The sequence below is a fragment of the Stigmatopora nigra genome, chromosome 12 (genome assembly GCF_051989575.1).
Source record: "Stigmatopora nigra isolate UIUO_SnigA chromosome 12, RoL_Snig_1.1, whole genome shotgun sequence".
Taxonomy (NCBI): Eukaryota; Metazoa; Chordata; class Actinopteri; order Syngnathiformes; family Syngnathidae; genus Stigmatopora; species Stigmatopora nigra.
The window spans coordinates 5755345-5778629 of record NC_135519.1 but is presented as its reverse complement, the minus strand read 5'-3'; the positions used below and the strand labels follow the sequence as shown (position 1 = coordinate 5778629).

General features: G+C 37.7%; 2 protein-coding genes across 4 annotated transcripts in view; both read right to left on the bottom strand.

Annotated features, from left to right (window-relative positions):
- Positions 1-1203: 1203 nt before the first annotated feature.
- klhdc3 (kelch domain containing 3) lies at positions 1204-22517 on the bottom strand. 3 transcript variants are annotated; one of them, XM_077730216.1, is made up of 11 exons: positions 22380-22517; positions 14506-14736; positions 13750-13926; positions 13445-13560; positions 13192-13263; positions 12692-12905; positions 12494-12580; positions 11168-11276; positions 4328-4401; positions 4046-4124; positions 1204-3132 (listed from the first exon to the last, which is right to left on the bottom strand). In XM_077730216.1, the coding sequence occupies exons 2-11, from the start codon at positions 14657-14659 to the stop codon at positions 3066-3068; spliced, it is 1149 nt and encodes a 382-aa protein (XP_077586342.1). In that variant the 5' UTR covers positions 14660-14736; positions 22380-22517; the 3' UTR covers positions 1204-3065. The 3 variants fall into 3 exon arrangements, with proteins under 3 accessions (XP_077586342.1, XP_077586341.1, XP_077586343.1); XM_077730215.1 differs by lacking the exon at positions 22380-22517 and adding an exon at positions 15832-15906; XM_077730217.1 differs by lacking the exon at positions 22380-22517 and adding an exon at positions 15510-15821.
- The window catches only part of ntpcr (nucleoside-triphosphatase, cancer-related), a 28436-nt gene continuing 27594 nt past the window's right edge, over positions 22444-23285 (bottom strand). Inside the window, exon 7 of the transcript XR_013328161.1 lies at positions 22444-22517. The gene's annotated coding sequence lies outside the window, so the exon portion shown is untranslated. The remainder of the gene's footprint in view (positions 22518-23285) is intronic.

Here is a 23285-nt window from a genome sequence, read left to right as displayed (position 1 = left end):
TGAGCTCACCCTCCGTCTCTAGCCTGCACTTAAATGGGGAGATAACAGTGACTTTATAGCCGAGGGCTGGTGACAGACAGGAACACACTGCCAGGATGCTAATATTGGTAGTAGGAGGCAACGACTAGTATCCAGCCGCACGCGTGCGACTCCAAGTCGCCGGGCGTGTCGGCTGGGGGTGCCCGGCGCTGGAGACATTGAGGGCTATCAGACGAGCCGACTGGGGAAGATACAACGCTCTGGAGTTGAACAGGAAGCATTAAATTGAGAGGTTCAAAGTCTTGAAGTGATATAAATGCAGCTGGAACCGGAATGTGCAGTCAGGAGATAAAACCGCATCAAGATGTGAGGTTCATCTCCTTAAAATTTAGTGCTATGTTTTTAAGAATGGGGGAAACTGATGAGTTCCATTACGGTAACCTTGGCAATGGCATCTGCTGAGAAGACAATTGAATAACTATCAACACTGTAAATAATATTCAAGGGCATAACTTTAGATGATTAAAATAGCATAAGAGGGACGTATCTATGGGATTTAAGAAGGCCTTGGTTAAGGATAGATATTTGAGTCTTACTTTCGTTGGACTACAGTGCAGTTAAGTGTAAATGTCTGTTTATTTATGTATGCCTTGTGGCTGTTAACCATTTCTGGATAAAGTACAGATAAAGTTACACCATCGGTTCTAAAATAGATACTGTTGAAGAACCAGCTACTTTGATGAAGATCTGTTCTTCTACATTATAAACTAGCCTCCAGTTAAGTGGGTGATCACCGTAAATTTTAATTGAGTTCCATTCGGTTTTAACAGACACCTAAACTAAACGATCCTAATCGAAAGCCTGCAAAGCATCAATTGAATAGTCAATGGGATTACTGCAGAATACGGTTAAAAGTACTATTTTCCTCTGAAAAGAAAAAGCAGGGGAATGCAAAATGAAACATGATTGTGGCCTTATCTTGTTGATGCTCTTCTTTTTCTTGGAGATGTAACTTCAGACAGCAATCAATTCTGACCTTTCAAAAAGTACAGAAAAGCACATCAAGTCAAGAAGTGGCAATGAAATACATTCCTAAGGACTAATATGAGCAGAACAAAAAAAGTAGCGAATTATTGAAGGGAAATCATGTTTTAATGTCCCCTGAAAATTAGTGTAATACAATATTTGTATTGCTAATTCCAGTGTTACACCACATAGACAGTGTAGTAAAATGATCTGATTTATTACGGATTTATTATAAAGCATATTGCACAGGATGTCCTGACCAGTTTTGATAATCACAACAGTCGGGGGCGTAATTGTGAGGGGCATGTTTAGAATGGATGTAATCATGTGAGAATGTTGAATAAACGCTAAAAATCATCCGGTTTTCTAATTTTTTTTTAGGAAGAAAAGAAACAACGAATACTTTACACTGCGATGCCATGTCAGTGGTCACTGAAGTCGCTGCTACAACAGTCGGACAGCACTAGCCATTTTGGAAAGCAAGGCACACCCTTCCAACTCCCTTTTAAACAGTATTTTAAAGGGTGGGTTACATCACAGGCAGTAAAAATAGAAGGTCAAAATATTGTAACAAACACCCGTCTTTAGTAACATTAGCATTGGCTTACTAATTATGGTTGTCTTGTCATACATTATGATACAAGTCAACATTTACTGATGGCTTGATGTAACACAGTGAGTGCATTAAGGTTGCAGATGACAAATTAAGACAGTCCTTATTAACTCATTGGCTGCCACAGTCCAATTCATTCTGAATCCTAGCCCATTTACAGCCATTTTTTTGCAGTTTAAAGGAATTGGTTGTCTAACATTGTTAATGGCAGGCAATGAGGTAAAGCATTTTTTTCACCCTAGTCTCAATTAGGTGACACAAAATGGCAGCAGGACAATGATACCTCTGTTTTACATACATTACTGTGCAAGTTTTTCGCAATAACATTTGAAAGAAACCGAAACAATTCCACCACACCAAAATGACCACCTTTAGATTTTTGGGAACAGGGTTTTGCACGAATTGACCCAAATTTGCTAAATTCAAGGGACCTGCTAACACTATTGTGAAATGAGAATATGTTATTGATCAACAATTGAATGCGGATGAAGAACATTAGTTTGAGAGACTTAGATTTTAAGGCAGCCCTTATGTAGTTGTAACATCACTTACTGTGGGAAAGCCCATGCACACTCCCCGGGAGTCAATGAGCAGGTTTATGAAGAGAGCGTGTGACACCACTTGGATTGTCTAAAAGAGCAAGAGCTTGCTGATGCATATTCAACGTAGGTGTTCATTGTGTGTAAAGGACACGATGCGATTCTATTTAGATTCATGACAACATTTGGCACAGGATAGAACACTCTGGTGGTGGTGGGGTACTTGAACACAGCCACAAATGTATTTAGTGACATGGGGAAGGCCTTAGGCGGGAGAGAAACGGATTAAGTGATCACAACTCTCTTCTAAACAAGTGTCGGGACACTACAATGCGGCATTGTTGCCTAGTAGTGTTGAAGCGGCACAAAAGTAGTATTTGAAAACTGGTACAGCACCCATTAACAAGGTCCCTGAACACAAAAAAAACACAAGTTAGATTATTGACACATTAGCTGCAAAAAGAGACAGTGTGTCTTTATATTAATGTACATTCTTCTGACTTTTGACCTTTTTATTTAGAGATTGTGTTCAAATTTCTCTCTCAGAGAAGCTTAGTTATGTTTGATAACATCAACATTAGCCATTATAATATATAGGTATTTATCTTAGATCCACCTGTGCTTCAAAGTTTATGATTATCATCAGCTGATTGAATTAAAGAGACAAAAAACAAACAAAAATAAAAACAAAAATGAGAGTGCGAGAAGGTCTCACATTTTTCTTTTCCTCATGAGAATTGTCCTGAGCAGGAGGAAGTCCACTGAGTCCAGACAAGTCCATTGAGGGACTTTCAGATAAATAGGGAGGTTAAATCCAACACCGATCTGTATTTGAAAAAACAGTCCTTCCATACTCAGCTGGATGTGACAACAAAACATTCTGCTTCTGCTTCACATTCAACTTTGAGTCAGCCATGAGGGGAGACGATCGGCCTGCTGATGTTGCTGTTCGTGGTCATGGCAGATAGTTCCCACCTGGAAGGAAGCAGACAGCCCAGTCAAATAGTGAAAGGTGGACTCATTAACCTTTTATGGGGCACTCATTTCATCTCTTGGCTGTCATACATCCAATACATTTAGACTATTAGAAGCTGGTAGCGAATAATTACTTCCAATCCTCCCACTCAAAATGGATTGGATGTCTAGCCCTATTAAAGGCATTGAAAAATGACAAACTTTAGATTGTTATTGGGGACCAAATCCACAGTGAACTTCTTTATATGCATTTTTTAAAATTAAAATCTTAATGATGAATAATTAATATAAACATTTTGAACTTGGATGGCTATCAATTTTTAATTACCAAATTGTGTGACGTGAAATTGATGAGAGAAGGCTGCGTTGTAACATGAGAATCAGGAGCAGGGGCTGACAACAGGGCCTAGTACTGACCTGATGACAGGTCAGAGGTTGAGCTCCAGATTGTTATCACTGGCTCTGGTTTCAACACTCAGTCCATCTCATTTGGTTTGTTCGTTTTTTTCATCATGTGCGCATGCGCATGTGTGTGTGTGTTGGGGTTGAGAGGGGAGATTGGCATTGAGGCAGGAGATGTCAGCAAGAGGCAACGGGAGTTAACCAGACACTTGTGACCTAATAACCTCTCACCCCCCACACAAAAATTATTATTTACAAACAAGTGCAAACAGTCAGATCATATGCAAGGAATGATACAGGGTAAATGACTATCTAAAGTTTCACAATGTATTGCCAAAATCAATTTGGTTTTAATGGCCAAGTCAGTTTGTCTAGTTAGTTCTATGAAAAATTGTTTTCAAAATTACGGGTTAATGAGTGTCATTTTTTAAAGATGACACAGAACCAAAGACACAGAGAATGATATCCCAATTCAATGAATGAAAGTTATATTTTTCATTGTTCGTCTGACCTGATATCGTGAGGGAGGCCCGACTGCTCCAGCTTGTACTGAATTACAGCTATTTTGCATAATGTCTTCAAGTTAGGACCTGAAATAAATAAAGGAGGATGAGTCATAGGATATAAGTAAAAGTGAGTCACCTTGAGAGCACAGCCTCACAGATAAAAACTATAAGATATGCTCTTTTTGTTATAATAAAAAAATAACTATGTTTGGTAGCCATGGATGACAATATGTTAAACATATGTAATGCCATTGCTTTAGAATGAAAAAAAAGGAAATAAAACTCACTGAAATCTAAAATGTAGAGGTCTGAATGATCCATGAGGTCAAATTCATCGCCCATTCCTTGCTCAGGGCAGGGACTGAAAAATAAAAAAAACAAATACAACAATATAGTAACAATATAAGAAAATTATATAAGCCAGCATCCTTTCACCATGTTGACATCAGAGTTACACTAAATATTTACATTTCTATTGGGTACTTTATTATGAAACCCAATTTGAAGAAGGAAAACAGTGTGGGGATCACACATCATTCAGTTCTCCTTATCATGACCGACTTGATTTAAACCCACAGGAAGTTGGGCAGTGCAAGTACACCAAGCTGGCCCATGCAGATAGGCTCCCAGACATGTGCTGCCGCTCATATCACCACACATCTGTTTCCTGCCGTGGCAAACACACACGCGCAAACACACCTGTACCACACTGGGTGCATGACTCCCAAGTATTTAACTGAGGTGAAAAATTTTAATGTAATTCATCCATCATTTAAAAATAAAAAAAGGTCAAGTAGAATGCGGTAACTCCTTAAAAAAATAAATAAATCAGGCAAATAATTGGAAAATCTATGCACCCAAGTTCCAGTATTGCCCCAGAAAAAGAAGGGTCAGTGCACAGCCCTTGTTGGGAGTTGATGAAATTGTTTCAGGACCCCACCACCCTCCCACTCGAATCATCAATCTCTATTTCTCTTTCCCGTTGTCTCCGCCATCGAGTCTCCCTTTTGCTGCGTGTTCAGGATGTTGTAAAGGGTTTACGTTTCTAATCTTGCCCAAACAAACACGGTTGAAGCTTAAAGCAGCCCGGAGAGGTGCAGAGCACGAGCACATTCGTCCCAGAGGGGCAGCTGTGGAAGTCATTACGCCCCCTGCCCCCCAGGTGGTGATCCACCCGGGCTTATAGGGATCCCTCAACCGAATACCCTCAACCACCCAGTCACATCATCACAAGAATGGTGAATCTTATCTCTGCTTCCCGTCCTTCATATACTCACTGTAGCATCACTCAAGGGTCATTATAGAAAAAAAATGTTAATGGGGTAATAAACAAGGAAGAAAATTAGATTGAGGGAAAGTAGGGCAAAAATTGTGCTGGATATTAGAAGATTGGTCTCATCTCTCTTTATTGCTATGTGTAAGGGAAGTCAGATTCACTTCTGATTTTAATATTTGATCACAAGTATTATTATTTATGGCAAGTGGTTGACATGTGACAAACTGGAATTGCTTACGTACAAGATAAAAACAGATACAATTATTGGGCTACTCTGAAAGACTTTTCTGAGATCTTAACTAAATTTTATTAACCACAAGTGGATAGAGCCTGGAAAAAGGCACACCTAAATTTCAGGACAGATGTACAATTAAGAATGAAAGAAAGCCTTTCTCTGCAATAATCCCCTCAAAAGAATAAAATAGGGGAAAGCATCTATATGTGTATGTATACCTATATAAATGTATGTATATGTATAGATATATATTTCAGCAACATGCTTATTTATTTATTTTGCATGGTGGGAAACAAAATTATTTTATAGTTTGGGAGGTAAAACTAGTGACCGTAAGTAATATCTTTCAACTATCAGCCATAGGTTTTAAACCTCAACCACAACCTGACTCCTGTTGTCGATAACAGTAAAAGACAAATATGTAGGAATGCCAAACAGTAACAGTAGTAACTTCACTATCTCTAGTACAGCGAGGTAGCTGTCAACAAGTCGCACGGCGAGAGAGTCTGAGCCTTGGATGGTGGTGTGTGAAAAGGTTAAAGATAAGAAAAACGTCAAGAGAATTGACTGCCGTGTTGCAGTGATACACTTTTCTCGTATACTCGTGGACAATATTAGCCTGAGTGTGAAATTTAGCAGCACATTAATGCTTTATAGTTCTTTGTAAAACAAGCCGTTTGAAGGCGGAGAAGGAAAGAGGAGAGTTGATGGAAGCGGGAACGTCACAGTGTTTGACTTTATGTGCTCTCCTGGTGTTTGATGGTTCACTTGTCACTCGATCAGCAAAGTGTCGCAATGTGTGAAAGTGGCCCCAACAATACAGCAACGGTGGTTCCCAGTCCCAAAAAAAACACTGCTTGCTATTTCAAACAACACTCAATACAGTTGTCTAATCACCCAATTGCCGCCTTCTCTCGTAACGCAGTGGCTCCTCCGCCTAATTTGTCTTTGAAAGCGGGCCCCTGAAACAGTAGAAACCCAACTACTGTCCTAAAACTAATGAGGGAACACAACAGAGCAATCATGCATGTAAATACCAAATAATTCCACAAAAGCACCCACAAACAAATGCATTAGCAGGGAAAGTTAGATAATGCGCTTAAATAGGAATGCTATTAGTTAGTTTTTTTTTTTTTTTTTTTGGTCATTTCATTTGCTATATCCTCATTCTTGGACTGATATGATCTGCATCCTGTTCCCTTGGCTACATCCTATTGAACTTTGTTTCTTTAGAAGCATCCCTAACAGGAACCTATCACACACTACAACTTCCTGAAGAGCACCTTATCTGGACGAGCAGACACAATAAATTATTTGGTATGCTTTTACCAGGCGAATACTAATTGAAATCAACACAAAATCATTTTATATTCAATCTTAAACTATTTTTTTTAGCCTGTACAGATGTTGAACAGATGTACGAGTACAAATATGACAATTAAACCTGTACCCAAATATTATATTCTAAACTACGTAAATGGCATACCCAAATGTTAATTAACAGTTAATGAAGGCATAAAAACTTCATTTTAACAATCTATTTGATATCAGTTAGACTCTAGTCCATTTTTTTCTGCCTTAATCTTTGCCGTCTCCCCTAGTCTTACCAACATATCTGTGCCCCCTCCTGAGAAGGTGGATTAAGACCTGTAGCCCCACGATTAGAGTGAGACACCAAACTATCGCTGGCTCCTAAAGTTGGCTTTTATAAGATTAGACGAAAAACACCGTTGCATCTCAAATTTCAATCCTTGACAAAAGTTTTGCTTTAAAAATGCAAACTGGCCCCTCTCACATTTATCTATTTGACTTCATTTTACAGAATCCTTTAAGTCTTCCCCATTTACACGAATTTAGGGCCTATGAAAACAAGGAAGACATCAATTAGTATTTTAGGCCTTGAACACAGGTGGTTAATATTTGAAGGAGTTATTCTAGGTGGTATAATGGTTTGAAAAGCTGTTGCTATACTGCATTAAATAATACGAACGCTAACACCTGGGTGGTCACTTTAAGAGCATACTATAATAATGTCCAGAAGCAACAGGCTGTTCTTTTCGTGGTTTTATTGCAAACCACACAAATTCTTATACGGCTTTGACCCGTTATTAAAATAACCAGAAACACTTGCAAAGTTGCCTTAAAAAACTATCTACATCAAGCATAGTTCTTGACGCTACATCTAGAATCTGCTACTGTTGTTTTCACGGGACAAAAATAGTAGATAAACTGGCAAACTTCACATTTTAGATGTGAATTTACTTGACGTCATGACAAAGTGTCTCTGACACAAGTTGTTTATTTGAGCTTCTGCCCAGCAATCACCTCTAGGACACCATAATGTATACAGGCTGTTGGTGGGTTAAGGAGGGTTAAGATGCAGATGAAATACTAGCACGGTAATGTCTTTGAAGAGTAAATCACTGAATTGTTGAGCTACTCAAAGGTCTTGTGCCGCACGTGCTGGATGCCCCAAATCCATCTTAGGTCACCTCACTGTTTGACAAGTTTTATCTCCGACATATGAAACACAGCAAGCAGCAAGCAGATAGACAATTACTAAAAGGAGACCTCTGCAGACAAATCTTTAACACTAAAGGACCCATGACAATGTGTATAACTAAAGAGTTGATAATCTGGTTCGCAAGGAGCCAGGTGTTTCATCAGCATGTCTTAAAGTGCCATACAATAAAGAATCCAATCTACAATGGCCAAAAGATTTTTGAATTTACAAACTGTCATTGGCTTGTCATTGAAAAAAAATATCGGGAGAAAAAAACCTACGAAAGGGGATTTTAAAAATGGTTCAATGGTCAACTCTCATTCCGTTCCATCTTGTGTTTAGTCTAAAATTTGAACTATCAGGTTCAATGGTGATAAGGTACACTTTAGCCAGCTGGACTATCATAACAGCAGCCCTTTTAACCATTGATAAGGGTATTATAAGTGATATCGAGGCACCAGGCTTTTGACCTCCTGATCACCAAAAAACAGCAGAAAATCTCTAGCTCAGCAAATTGGCCCTTTTTTTATTCAATGGTAAAATTCCACCCAGATTAAATATCCTGGTGAGATTTTCCTGGAATAAACAAGAGGTTTTGGGTTGGGATGTTTTGGCTACCACTGAGATTACCTGCTATGTGGTCTCTTGAGCTGCGTCTTAAGCAACTACACAAGTTCTCAAGCTAAAAGCAAGGCCCAACAAATCAAAACGATGTTCAAATTTTTACACCACAAGAAGATTTTAGTAATCTGCTAATTCTACAAAGACCTGAACTCCCTCAGAATTCAATGTTGTTGGTTTTTAAGTGCTTTTTTTGCACATCTGCGGTAAACTGAAATAATAATAATAATATCATTATAATTAGGCTTCTTTATGGTCAGCACCACAATCTCCCCAATAGGTTGGAACTCATCTTTAATTGTGGCTATAAAAGTTTAAAGTAAAAGACCTATTTATGCCCTTATGGTCATTCACTACCACAGAGGTCCCAAATAGTGAAAGTTTTGCTTTACAGAGTTTGCAGCTAATTAGTAGGTGAAGGTCGGTGCAGGTGGAGTTAGTCATGCACGGGTCGTCCTTCGTGGGGCAATGAGCAGGTCTCAGCAAATGAGCGTACCAGAGGTGCCGAGGGCAGATCAAATTGCACTCCGTGAGAAAGAATGCTCCCTCTGGTCGTAAATCAGAGATGGGTCAGAATTTCACGCCTCTCTGGAGCTCAGCAGGCCTGTTTACACTGATATAAGTGGTACAGCGTAGGTTGCCATGAATGCCAACTCAGCCAGTTTACTCTTAAAGAAATTGGACATGTCCATAGATCTACCTAGCCTCACAGGCACTAAGTTAAAGCTATTTGTTTTGCAAAAATAGAGCAAAATTGAATGAAGGTTATGATAAAGTAAGCCGTTTTATTTACAACCTTCATTTGTTTAATTAGTATTAACGACATTGATAATACTAGCCTACCAGGACAATTATTTTACACAATAATGTGCCTCTGAAAGCAGGGCAATTTGGGAGTTCACAGGTTTTATTGTACTTCTAAAGTGATAAATTATGTCCACACAAATCTTGGCCAAAGTATAAATATCAACTGAGGGGTTCTGTTTAGGATCAGACTGAAAGGACAACCAATCCGAGAAAACAAAATGTGAGTCATAAATTTTAAGACAATTTCCTTGGGCTGAGACCCCACAAAACAAACAAAAAACAAAACACAAGCAAAGTGTCCGACAAATAATTCATGGGTTCTGTCCAAGTATTCATCAGCGGAATAGTGACATATACCAATAACTTTTTAGGTCTGTTAACTGCCCTCCTGTTGTTAGGTCAGGTAAAAACAAACACAAAGTGTGTGCGCTACTTAAGAAAGGTTGTAGTAGACAATTTGACATAACAATTTAAAACAAACTTAAACTGTGAAATAAAATAATGTGAAACGAAAGTACATTAATTAACTGGCAAACATGTATAAGTAATAATAAAATAAGTAATAAGGGAAATGAAGGATTTTACTTTGAAGCCATTTAATGTGCCTGTTCCTGTGTGTGTACTCGTGATTATGAGAGTTCCTGTGTGTAAGAAGCTTAAAGGCCCTCATCTAAATAAACATTCAATGCTGGTCAATATAGCATGTGTGGTCACCTTGTGATGGGACAGTAGGGCGCTCAATTATTTGTACAGTAACACGAACAAAAGTTTGGGACTGACATAAAAAAAATAAAAATAAGTAGACTAAAATGCGCTGATCCGGACAAATGAAAGACTGTGCCGTGTTAGATATTCAAAATATGCAATAAATTGCTGGCAAATTTCAGAAAGCTCAGCCTCATGCACATAATGGTCCCCCTAATGTGAAACTACGTTATATTCAGAATTCAAAGCTAATAAAAGCAAAAGCATAGTGAAAAGTAAAGCATTTCACTGTTTTGAATTGGACTTCAATAAGGACTCATCTAAATACTGAATGCCTGCGAAAGGCGCACAAAGTGCATAAAAAGTGTATAAAAAAATCATTTGTAATGTAACCTGAACTATGAAAAGAGGCAGTCTTGATAAATAGATGATTTGAGGTCTGAAAGCCTGTAGACGTAGTGGAGCTGAGATGACTCTTATCCACAGCCTCCCCATCTGCACTATCAGGTCTTCTCAGTGGGGTTCAAACTGATAAGTACAGACTCGTGATAACAATAGCGCAGGCCCTGACTATGCTCAGCCATCTAAATACTATTAGCTACCTCATTACACTACTGGCTACTGGTCAAGTAAAAGCACAGTGGTACCTAAGCAGGTAGCACTTATCATTACTGCTCTATGACCACCAATGAAACCATCCCAGACTATCGTCTACAAGAGCCAGCCATCACATTGATATCTGGTCAAGAGAGTTGTTCTCATAGAAAAAAAAAAGTAATCGGTAAATATGATTAAAAAATAATTCTTCCAACTCTAGTTTATTTAAAAAATAGGAATATCTTTTGAAAATCAATCCCCATGTTACTTTTTTTGAAAGCCAGAAATAAAACTTACATAATGAGTGACTTAAGGATAACACATACATAATGGCAGTATAATTAGGAGGGCAAAAAATTGATGAAAAGTGTGTTTTGCTTTACCTGGTTCCTCCAAAGAGGATGATTCGATCCCCCACCATGCAGCAGCATTGTCGTCTTCGAGGACATGGACCTTTCCCCTTGGGTTCTATTTTTGTCCATAAAAAGGCTTCTGCACAATACAAATATAGGAAAATATAATACACCAAATTTACATAAGAATGGTACAACATATATCACATAGTTGGTAGATGTTCATTATCACTTTCCATTTGTTGACTTATTTTCATTGTTTCTAACTTTAAATCATTCAATATGATTTCATTTTCTTTGATGCTAACCAATAATGTACTTGGATGTCGATGGTTTTGTTTAAAAATAAATATTTTTTTCAAAAAACAGCCTGGTATATTCAAAAGGCAGTATAAAAGGAAGAAACCATGTATTTAGAAATTCATGAAAAAGTATTTCACTGTGGATTATGTCAACGCTATTTATTATAAGTTTATGAAAATGCTTAAATTCTATTTTGGACAAAGGTGACCCCAATGATCATGCTTCTCTTGATGCTTCTTAACTTTGACTTTGAAGATGGCTGGGGTTGAGCATTATTCTGAATGCATCAAAATACGTCTATAAATATACTCTTTGAAGTATATTATATATTAAACATTCTCCTATATTTAATATATTATCCCCAAGGTTACTGCCTGAAACCATTTTCCAATTTGGGTGCGTTAAGTATAATTCCTAAGGGAGGCACTGCTGGGAGAGATAAAAGACTGAGCAAAGCATCACATTAGTTTATTGCACTGAGTATCTTAAAGAGGTCAATCAAAGGAATGAATGTTTGTAAATATCAGACCTAGATAAATAAAAGGTTAAGAAAGCTGTTTTGAAAGGATTTTTTGCATTCTCTCTCACATTGCATGTAATAAGTAGATCTAGGATGAGAATACTTTTCTGTGCAATGTGAGGATGAACGTTGTCTAACAAGTGCAACCAACAGGATGATTAGAACTTCATTACCAAGCCATTACAATAGGAATAGAACTCAACTCCTGCCACCTAACGGCACAGAGATGAATACAATGATTGGTAAAGCAGACATAGTTATGATTGGAAGGAACGTATTCCCAATTCCCAACACACTGCCAATATTTAAAGTATTATGCATCATATTAGACTCTAAACCAATTTACAGCAAAGAAAAATTGCAGTGTTGGTGTCATATGAGGCAGACTTTAAAAAGGTAGGAATGGAGGTCAATATAAATTTGAAGAAACTTTTTAAAATGATCACTGTGGAGCATCATAACTGTATAAAAGCATAGAAAATAATTTTGTGTAAAAATAAGGAACAGCAATATACGTTTCAAAGAAAGCTCACCTGGACTGAATTTCCACAGATCATTGAAGTGCTGGTCCAGATCAGCATTGTATCCACCAAATATGTACAGTTCTCCCTTGTAACAAACTAAACACACACATGGACAAGATGGGGCAATTATTTAACCAATAAACATGAACATGATGCTTGAATAATGCAACACGGCAGAGATGAACTCAATATTAACAAGTTTCTTACAGGCCGAGTGACTCCTGCGTCCATCAGGTAAGACCTGTATCGGAGGAGTGCTTAGCCAACGATTGGTCTGTGTATCAAATACTTCTATCTTATTGCAGTAGATCTCATTGTTGGAGTGGAATGGACCAAAGTGATCCCCTCGCCCTCCAAACACAAACATTTTTGTTCCGATGATGGTCGCTGAGTGGAAGTCCCGCCAACTGGCAGGAATGCCCTGGAGGACAAGAGGTAGAAAATATATTTAGAGAAATAATGACCATCACCCCACAATAAAATTTACTTTACATTAGTGATGAAACTTGAATGGCAATTGTGCCACCTAGTGGACTATTTCAATAACCATCAACCAATATAATTGGAATATAGAAAATAAGATGAGATGGATTTTAAAAATGTTTAATTATGGCAATTATGGCTCATATACTATATATGAATATTTGACACATATCTAAGCAGATCACACAAAAATAATAGAAATATACAATTGTTTTTAAACTCACCGCCACATCAATTAAAGACCAATGCATGGTAGTGGTATCCAATTTGTGAATGTCATTGGAGAAGCAGTCAGCCTATAAAATAAGCAGAAATAATGAATTAAATGCATGAATTGGGTCATCCAAAGTTCTTATTCTTTTGCAAACAAATCATACTGCGCCAAGTGACTGAAAGAGCAGTGCAATTTCAATCTAAATTCTCCTCATTAAATAATCTGTCATATCGCCGTTTTACTCGCCCCAAAATTGAACTCACCAGCTGTTCGTATCCCCCAAATATATACATGGCTTTTAACAGAACGCAGGCGGAATGGCCATCTCTTGCTCCTGGAACTGTCCCAGAAATTCTGGGTGTGTACCATCTGTGGGTATCTACAACAAAGGGATAAATGACTTCAATTGAGATGAGATATGTGCATACATACATACATATATATATATATATGCATACACACATACAAAAATACTTAAAATTATATGAATTAGAAGCAGCAATAACATTAAGGTTAAACATTATCGAAAGAAACATTGGTAAACATATTGTGAGTGTTGTTTACTTACGGACATCAAACGCATACAGCACATTGCAGGCACCTTCTTTGTCATTGCGTCCCCCCCATAAGTATATCGTTTCATCCAGGAGGACTGCCGTATGACCATAGCGCATGTATGGAACTTCACGAGCACGGTCATTTCCCACTGATCTCACTGGGGGCAAGTTCATCCAGCGCATCGACACTGTGGCATAAAATAATGGGGAAATTAAGAACATTAATACACAATTGTCTTATTTGCATTTCCATTGCTTTTACATCAGTGTTTCTATATACTATATATTAAGTTGCCCATTTGCAGAAGGGGATAAAATTAGACTTTTTGAACTTAATTAGTTAAAGAAAAAATAAGGGTTTGAGTAAATTTAATATTTTTTCATAATGTTAGTAACTCATCTATCAATTAGAACCTTTAAAAAGATGTGCATAATATTAAAAACTATTTCTATGTATCTAACTGTTAAAATAGCATTTTTCCACTATGAGGAGACATTTTTGAGACCACACTGCCGTCTGGTGGCCAGTGTAATAGTATTCAGTTGTGCAGTGACAGTAACAAATACTTGAATGGGAATGTAGTCTCTTTTTAATGCAGAGCATTTTTGACGTAAACAACAATGAGGAATTCCATCAAAATAAATATTTTACTATAAACCGAAGCTGCAAAATATTTTCAAAGCCTATCTATTATAGATGAGTTACAGCATAGAGAAACCAACATGTTGTTTGCCTCAGGATTCCCTTTAGGAACATTCAAACGTACCAGTGTTGAAAACATGCACATCAATTTGACGTAGTGTTTCGTAGTCCTCCCCGGAGCAGTAGCCTCCAAAAGTGTACACCTTGTGCCCCACAGCCACTGCAGCATGATTGACTCTCCGTGGCCCTCCTTCAAGGTGGACCGACCAACGCAACATTCCACTGGCCTGCAGCTCTGAAGTCAATCACTTCGTCCCCTGCTCCGACCCCATCAGGCAAAAGCCTACCATTAAACCTGTGAAAACAAAAAGTAGGAGTTAAAGGAAACTTGCACGGCAACAGACTTGACCTAGTGCTTCCATTTAGAGTTCAATTGTATTCATTCATTCATATTCTGAACTGCTTTATTCTCACAAGGGTCGCGGGGGGTGCTGAAGCATATCTCAGCTGACTTTGAGCCATAAGCGGCCCTGAATCTGTGCATGTTTTTGGAATGTGGGAGGAAACAGTAGTACCCATAGGAAATCCACGCCGGCCCGGGAAGAACATGCAAACTCCACACAGGTGGACTGACCTATATATAATTGAAACACTATAGAGAAAGGTCAGAGCCTGGATTCGAACCCCCTCCCTTGGATGTGTAAGGCATGACGCCCCAAGGGGAGTGCCATTACAGTAAAGCATTTTGCAGCATCCTGTTCCAATGACCCACTTTCTTGCTGACCTTCAACCTTTGTTTACTCTTATAAATAAATTCCGAAGCGAGCCTTTCTATTCTGAGGCCCACATATCAGAGGGGTAACATCTGATCTAAGCAACGATTATTTTACTTCATGGCAGTACTGTATGATTATAAATTCTGGCATAAAGTAGAGACAAGTCTAGGCAACAACGAGTACAGCCTATGGGTTGCCATGTTTTGTTGTTGTTGATTTTTATGTAATTACAACGATCTCGTGAAGGCACTCAATGCAAAGTGTCAAAGTAGATCATGTCGCTGATTTAGGATTTAGAATGGGACATTGTTAGCTAAAAAGAATCAGAGAAGCAGGACATTATCATTCATACCTTTTTTGACAGCCTCGTTCTTCAGATCGTTGGCTTTAAAAGAACGATCCTAACCTCGATTCGGGCAATTGCAGCAGGGTGGTGGTCGCAACCACTATAGATGATCGTATCGTTATCTTGTCACCACATTAGTGAGACTCTTTCCGAGTGAGCTAGGCTAAATCTACTCTACGCTACATTTTGCGATCTGTCGTGAAGCGGCGTGAAAATGACACGAGTTACGACAACGAAGGCTAAGTGGCAACTAAATGATCGGAATGATCGGCAGAGGCTCAAACAGAAATTATGTTGTAAATGTTAATAGAGTTAAGAGTATAGCTACCTTGGAGCAGGGTGCGAGGCAGATCGCTGATGTTTTTGGACACGAACATGCGGGAACGGACGCCCCCTATCGACCCATGTGTGTGTGCGTGTGTGCATATATATATACACAGTGTATATGTATAATGCATATATGTATAATGTATCATGCATATATGTATAATGTATCATGCATATGTGTAAAATGTATAATGCATATATTCATTTATGTATATAACAAGTATAAACTCTGCCTTCTCACTAATCCAGTTTAGATTTACTTTAGGTATGCTGGGCACTACCTCTGAGAATGTTAATTGGACTCAACAGGATTAACTTGTTCATTTTTCAGTTTGCTCCCCACCAGGTTCTGCACTGGCTAAAAGAAATTAAAGGAAAAAAAGTTATCTGCACAAGGATGATGCTGTAATATTTTGGATGGTGTGTAGATTTCAAAAATCTTATCTAAGCAAATCACAACATAAAACAAGAACAGATCATAATAAACGTAAGAAAGAAGGCGAAAGATAACCAAAATGATGAAAAATGGATGACCATATTGCTAACTCCAAACCAGAATATAATTATCTTCAAAATGCAAACAAATCACCAAATATCTTGTGAAATATATAAAGAAAAACAGACTGGTTTCAGGTAGAAAGACTATTACATATAAAGAAGTGACCTAAGTCTTTTAGAGAATAAACTATTTCATCAGAATCGATAGAGGGCGCTAAACAATTCCTATTCGTGCATACATGCAGCAGAATAGAAGGGTTCCAACTAAGAGTGTATAGATGTATATCTTGTAACATGTGCAGAAGCGCTTGCTACATCACACATAAAACAATGCTGAGCATTCCATGAAAGCTATTCATTAAAATTGGTGCTTGTATAATATAGACTACACCAGACATCAATCATAGAGGTGCAAGTATTGGGGTTCAAATTATTCTAGATTTTCCCACTATCTGAGACCCTCAAAGAACGTTAATAGATGTACAGCTGTGGGTTTTTTTCCCCAGATATCGTAGCATTTTCCGTACACGACTCCCATTATGCAGGATTACCTCATACCTTTTCTTTCAAGTCTAATGGCTAATTAAATGAACAACCAACTTTTTCAGGATTAGTATTTATGCCTCATTTTTTGGTTGCGGTCAGTGAATACATCAGCATGAACACAGAGTAATACATTATTCGCCTACAACATGGATTTTAAAGTATTAAATGATCTGAAGACACCTTGACTTAATAAAGTATTAGATTACAAAGGGTTGGGTTGAGGCTTATCAACCTTGTTTCAAAGTTTCAAGCTGTTGTGAAAGTAGAGACTTGTCCAAGGATTATGGCACTGAGAAAACATTACAGCTGCCATGGACTTACCAGCATCACAACTAGATTTGATCCTTTTTAAAGGTGCTTTAATGGATTTGTTGTGTGAAGGCATTTTGTCCATATGCCAGCTGCATGTCAGGCACAATGGCCAGATTGTGCACAGTGACAGCTGCCAAAAGCTGCTACTTTGAACTCTAATAGATCTGTACAAATAGAATGTGGATATGGGCGAAAAAGGTGGAAATCCATATAAAAAAACAAGGTGAATTAGAGTAAATCTGCATAGATAAAGCATCATCTCAATCATGACTACTAAAATACACACAAATGTGCCTACAAAGCAGTATACTGGCACTTTCTCACACTGTTAAGATTACACAATGGCAGTTAGATGATGTTATTGCCTGGAAGAAATACCCAACAATTGTGGATGGAATTCAATGTAATTGAATATTGCTCTTCCAACTCGTATTTTTTTTTTGCAACAAAAGTTGCAAAATAGCCACAAAGAAGAAGAAAACTTCAATCTCCAAGTGAATCATTTGATGCGTGTCCATGTCTCATGATTCTGTGGTAGTCGTCTAAATTTATCTGGGTTAAGCTGCAGCACACGCGCGAGTCTAAATAGACCAAGTGGTGAACAATATCTCAGTGTCCTGAGAAGATTTTTTAAAGTTTAAAACCCTTGGCCTCTCATCACACCTGTCAGCATTTGCCTAGATTACATCATCCATTTTACCCTGCTGTGCCACTCTATGACACATTTGCGTAGTGGTGTGTTTCACAACCATATATGCAGCACATGTGGTGCCTGTCTGTTGTTGGGCCTGCCGCTCCGAACAGAAGTTGTCCAACTGAACGAGAACTCTGCGTCAACAACAACTGCTAAAACCAACTGCTCTTAGGTATTTTGTGGACAGCAACCATGATGGAAGACCTTTGCAATGCTCTGCGGCAGTGTAAAAAAGAGCATGTAACCGGTTTCTCCATACTCTGTTACATAAAATCCATTTGCCATTATTATATTCTCTTGAACTAAGACATAATTCTTAATGTACAACAGGGTGGGCACACTGTTTCACTTGATTGACATATCTTTACATTATACAACGTTACTGATCCTCTCCTGAGATGATTCTTCTGTCAAAGCTTACCCTTGCATAATCCCCCCAAAAGGTAAGCAGAGTCACGTTTGTATGGGTCAGGACCGTGATCTGTTTATACGATCACACTAAAGGATATGGAGCTCCATAATGTGAGTGTGCAGACATATTCCCAGGATGTTAAATGCTCTGATTTGACTTCCGCAATAGCTGGATAAAGTCAACAGCTACAAGCCATCCAGAATGATGTCATAGAACATGATCTAATTCTGTGGCCAGATGATTGAATCATGCATTTTCCTTTAATTCGTGGCTTATTTAATGAACGCAGCTCTTTGTGACTTCTTTAAGACGAAGATTGGTACTTGCATTTTCTTGCTTATGATTCACTTAATCAGTACAGAATAATAGAAATGAGTACTTTGCAGCAGCATTTTTATTGACCAGACTCCATGTCTGTCCAATTACCAATAAAGCAACAAGCCATGCTTTATAAGGAATTTCTTTCAGAAGGAAATGGATTCAACAAAAATCCTTAACAAATGAGTAATTCCATGTATAATGATTTCCATACTGCTCATAAAAGTTGGAGTCAGATGGGGTGAAAGCTACTCAAATATATAAATATCATATTGCATATATCCACGATGACTGATAGTTTAGTTTAATGCAAACAAAAAAACTAATGGCGTAGGACCAAGCTCCAGGCAGGAATCTCCAAAAACCCGTCAGTGTACGAATACAATATATGTATGTATATATGAATATATGTATGTAAATATGTATGTACATATGTATGTACATGTGTATGGATATTCTTATGTAGTATACGTGTATGTATATGTGTATGTAGTATATGTGTATGTAGTATATGTGTATGTAGTATGTGTATGTAGTATATGTGTATGTAGTATATGTGTATGTAGTATATGTGTATGTAGTATATGTGTATGTAGTATATGTGTATGTAGTATATGTGTATGTAGTATACGTATATGAGGCATACGTGTACGTAGTATATTTGACTTAATAAACAGTCGATTTACTATTAACCATACAAATGCAGCTCTGTGGTTTGTCATCTTTGTAGCTTATTCAGAATGCCTTTAATACACATAACTGGGAGTAGTTGTTTAATGTATGTGGTGCATTTGTGGCTCTCCCACTAACCACCATGGAGAAAAAAAAATGTTGCAAGTTTGAATGAGCAAAATAAGTACTTTTAAAAGGCACATTAAACATAATACTATATTGTTCTTTCAACTATTTATGCTTACATTCATACTGGCACCTTTTTTCCTTGTAGTAATCTTTTTCTTTTTTTTACATGTCCCTACTTTTCAAGGTCCATTTAAATTTTACAGCTGTAATATACTTTATAGTGTATGTGTGAAGCTCTTTGTGTACTAGCGCACGAGACTCAGCTGAGTCTCTCAGATGGACTGCAACACAGGAGAGACAACTGGTAGCATTTTCTCCTGATTGACTTTAATTATGTGGCTTACTTTGTATTCCTGCCATAAGGCAGCCGCGCCTCACCCCCCTTCCCCCAAAACAGTTGGGACATTACTCCATGATTGCACGACAACTGTTTAAATGCCAATTGTTATTCCAGGCATGTGCGGTCTGATGACATGTGAGTTTGCACTTTAAACTTATTATGTCTATATTTGCATCACACCCTACACTAATTTCTAGTGTTTATATGTATATATATTTATATATTTTCATATATACTTTTCACATACAGTATCTAAATAGTGATCCACTATTTAGTTTTTGAGTTTTTGATCCTAAATAATATATAAATATTAATAAAATAAATCTAAAATACATAAATGAATAAGTTTAACTCGAGAATGCTTTAAAAGAAAGTTGATTCTCAAAATCAGGTGACTCATATTTAAACTCAGATGTAGAAATATGTATCAGGACAATTTTACTACAAGGTCTTCACAAGTATTGCAGTAAATTGCATCACAGTTATTCCTGAGTTTCATTGCATTTCTGTCTGGCATTTGTCCATTGACAAGCATGTATCGCTCAGCCAGTTGTCAACGATGAGCTCATTCATTCCTCTAATGGGAGGTGACACCAGTGAGACGAACAATAAAGGCCCACTCTCAGGTGGGTCCAAGCTCTTATGTAATTAATACCGCAGAGGCTACATTGTATTTTAAAACACTATTAGCCTGTATTAAACTAAACGCATACAATGATAGTTTTGTTCTGTAGTGAGATGAAAAATATAAACCATATTTGGTTTTATAAGGGTGTGTTCATTATTCATTTGTGAATTGATCTATTTACTCCTACACTGAATCTGACAAAGAAGACATACCTCAAATCAAAATTAAGACATGATGCTTACTCCTGCAGGAAGCAAATCAGAATGAAGTGTTCTTTTTGTACAGATGTCTGATTACAGAACAGCTCCATCAAATGTGAAAAATGTATAAATGTTTAGCAATGAAAGCATTTATCTTGAGCACATTGTTGCTTGTTTCGGAATGTTTTATCTTTGCATTAAAAAGGCTCAATCCTCGGCAAATGATGGTGACTCAGATGTGAAGTAATACGCTCCAGGCCAACTGCAGCTCCAGATTAGAGCATGTTCTTGTGATTAATACATCACACAACTCTGGGTCAACACAGTTTCCACAATAAAGCTTGAAAACAGACAACCTACCGCTGCAATGATATCACAGGTTAAAGGTTAAGCCTCTCTCTCAAGGTGATTGATACCTTTTGAGAAGTAAAAATAAGACCCAGCCGTCTTCTGTTTTTCAGCCTTTAATATGACAAGATTGCTTCCTGCTGCTGTAGCACCGTCACCAAGAGAACCACTACGTTGTGACCTCATCCTACCAGTCTAACTGCCACTTGAAGATTACTTGGAACTCAAGCCAGTGAAAAGTATTTGCACGCCCTAGTTTTGAACACTGATGTGCACCATGATAAATGATATTCTTGGGCAAAAAAAATAAATAATAAAAAGCTACTGTCTACGTTCACAATGCAGGTTAATTCCAATGACTTTGTCAATAAAGCAGCATCGGTTCAGTATGAATATGCCCTGTGATTAATGGCAACCTGCCCAGGGTGTAGTCTGCCTTTAACCCAAAGTCAACTTGAATAGGCTCCAGATCCTCTGAACAGGATAAGTAGCATACGATATGAATGGATGTTGGAGAGCTACAGGATCAGTTTGTATAAAATATTTATCCACAATGGATTGCGTCTAAACTCTAGGTATTTTCTTTTTAAACAATGACTCAATTGAAAAGATCCGATGGTGAAAGATTGCGATTGTCTATGCTTGCCTTTCCCTGCGATGTGTGGATACTGTCAGTCTTGCGTTTTAAACAGGGAGAAACTTGGCATCTAAATGCACCTGATGTCATTCATCTATCACCTGAGTCTTGTGTAATAGGATTCAACATGTTCTTTGGAAATTTAAATCAAAACTTTAATGATAGCGCCAGTATTGAAATGTTTAATTTAATTGAGAAGCACCAGTGTAAGTGAATGTGAACCGATAAGCACACAATCTCAAATATAGGTCAAATATACCCAAAAGCATGCATAAAAGGAGGATGGTGAAATACACAGATTTTTTGCTGATGTTTTTAGGCAACACATAAAATCTTTTAAAGTAGAAAGATGAGGCAGGCAAGTAATAAAGCTAATCATGTTGTAAAATTGGATAGCCTTTGTAATGACTTTTTGCCCTTCTTTTTTTAATGAACTACATCTGTCATGTTAGTTCCTAAAAACGCATAATATTTCATAGTAATGTCTGTGCTGAATTATGACCGCCTACAGGCGACCTGTAGCAAAGGTCATTGTCAAGATGCTGTTTCAGATCTGTGAGCTAAGAATTAAGGAATTTTGAGCTATTTAGACAAACTGATAAGCATAAGAACAAACGTATGACTTCATATTTCAGATGATTAGATGCACTGTTGTGCTCCTATATCGGAACACAATTCTTTCACTTTTGTAGTAACAATGATGGACACAAATACCCAAACAGAATCCAAAGGTCAACTTTCCTATCAGTAAAAAAGTTTACCAGAAGGCCGATCATGCCTTTGCAATAACATTAAGCAAGTAAAAAGGTACATACCCCTTCTATCGCAGCATCACATGTTCCCTTTAGCCGTTGCTCTTTTTCATGCGGGTAGTCGTGGTGACATCATCCCTGGACATGTCTTCCAAGTCGCACTTAGTGGCTCGGAGAAAATGGTAGAAAATCTCACAAGGTCTGTGGTAAAAACAAAGAATGCATCAGGATTTTATTATTAACTTGGGCGGCAGTGATATCAGCCTTCAGATGAGAAGCACAGATGCTGTTAGTGAAAGCTTCAAAGTCCATCATGACGAAGCGATGGCATCTATACAGAACTTTCCGAACATGGCAGAGGATAAATTATTATTCATTAATTTAGGCTGCAGGGGTCTACACTGGAATGAGATTGGCATGAAGGGAGGATTTCCAGAGTAAACAACATAAGGAAGGTGTTACAGTAGCCTAATCTGAATTGGTTGGGAGAGATAGCACACCTGGTTCAAATCTTATCTGACAGTTTCTCAGCAAGCAAACAACTTTCCATCCTCTCTAAATATTTACAGGCTGGAGTACAAGGCATTCGGTCCAATAAAATAAGGAAATGTCATGACGTTTACACAAAACACTTAAAGCAGATTTGCCTGAAGGTTATTACATGAAAAATGTGCTCACCAAGTGACAAACGCTAACTCAGTATTTGCAACCAGCCCCACACAAGTTTTGGAAGCTGCCCAGTATATACATTACACCAGTGCATTATTAAATTTAACAATAAGGCGGGTGTCACATTGAAGTAGAATCCAGGGACTTTCCAAGCAAAATGACTAAAAGATAATAATCAGTTGAAAATGTAGAATAAATATGACTACCATCATAATAATGATCAAATATAACATAATGGTATAGAATTTTTATAACGAAAATGATTTAACTGTCTTATTTTTGACTGAACTATTGTATTTT

Excerpts from the sequence above, each read along its gene's own strand:
- klhdc3 (XM_077730216.1), bottom strand. The coding sequence starts at position 14,659 with ATGTTGCGTTGGTCGGTCCACCTTGAAGGAGGGCCACGGAGAGTCAAT. Across the intron at positions 13,927-14,505 it reads TGTGCATGTTTTCAACACTG|TGTCGATGCGCTGGATGAAC; the intron begins GTACGTTTGAAT and ends TTTATGCCACAG. Across the intron at positions 12,906-13,191 it reads GGTCTTTAATTGATGTGGCG|GGCATTCCTGCCAGTTGGCG; the intron begins GTGAGTTTAAAA and ends CTTGTCCTCCAG.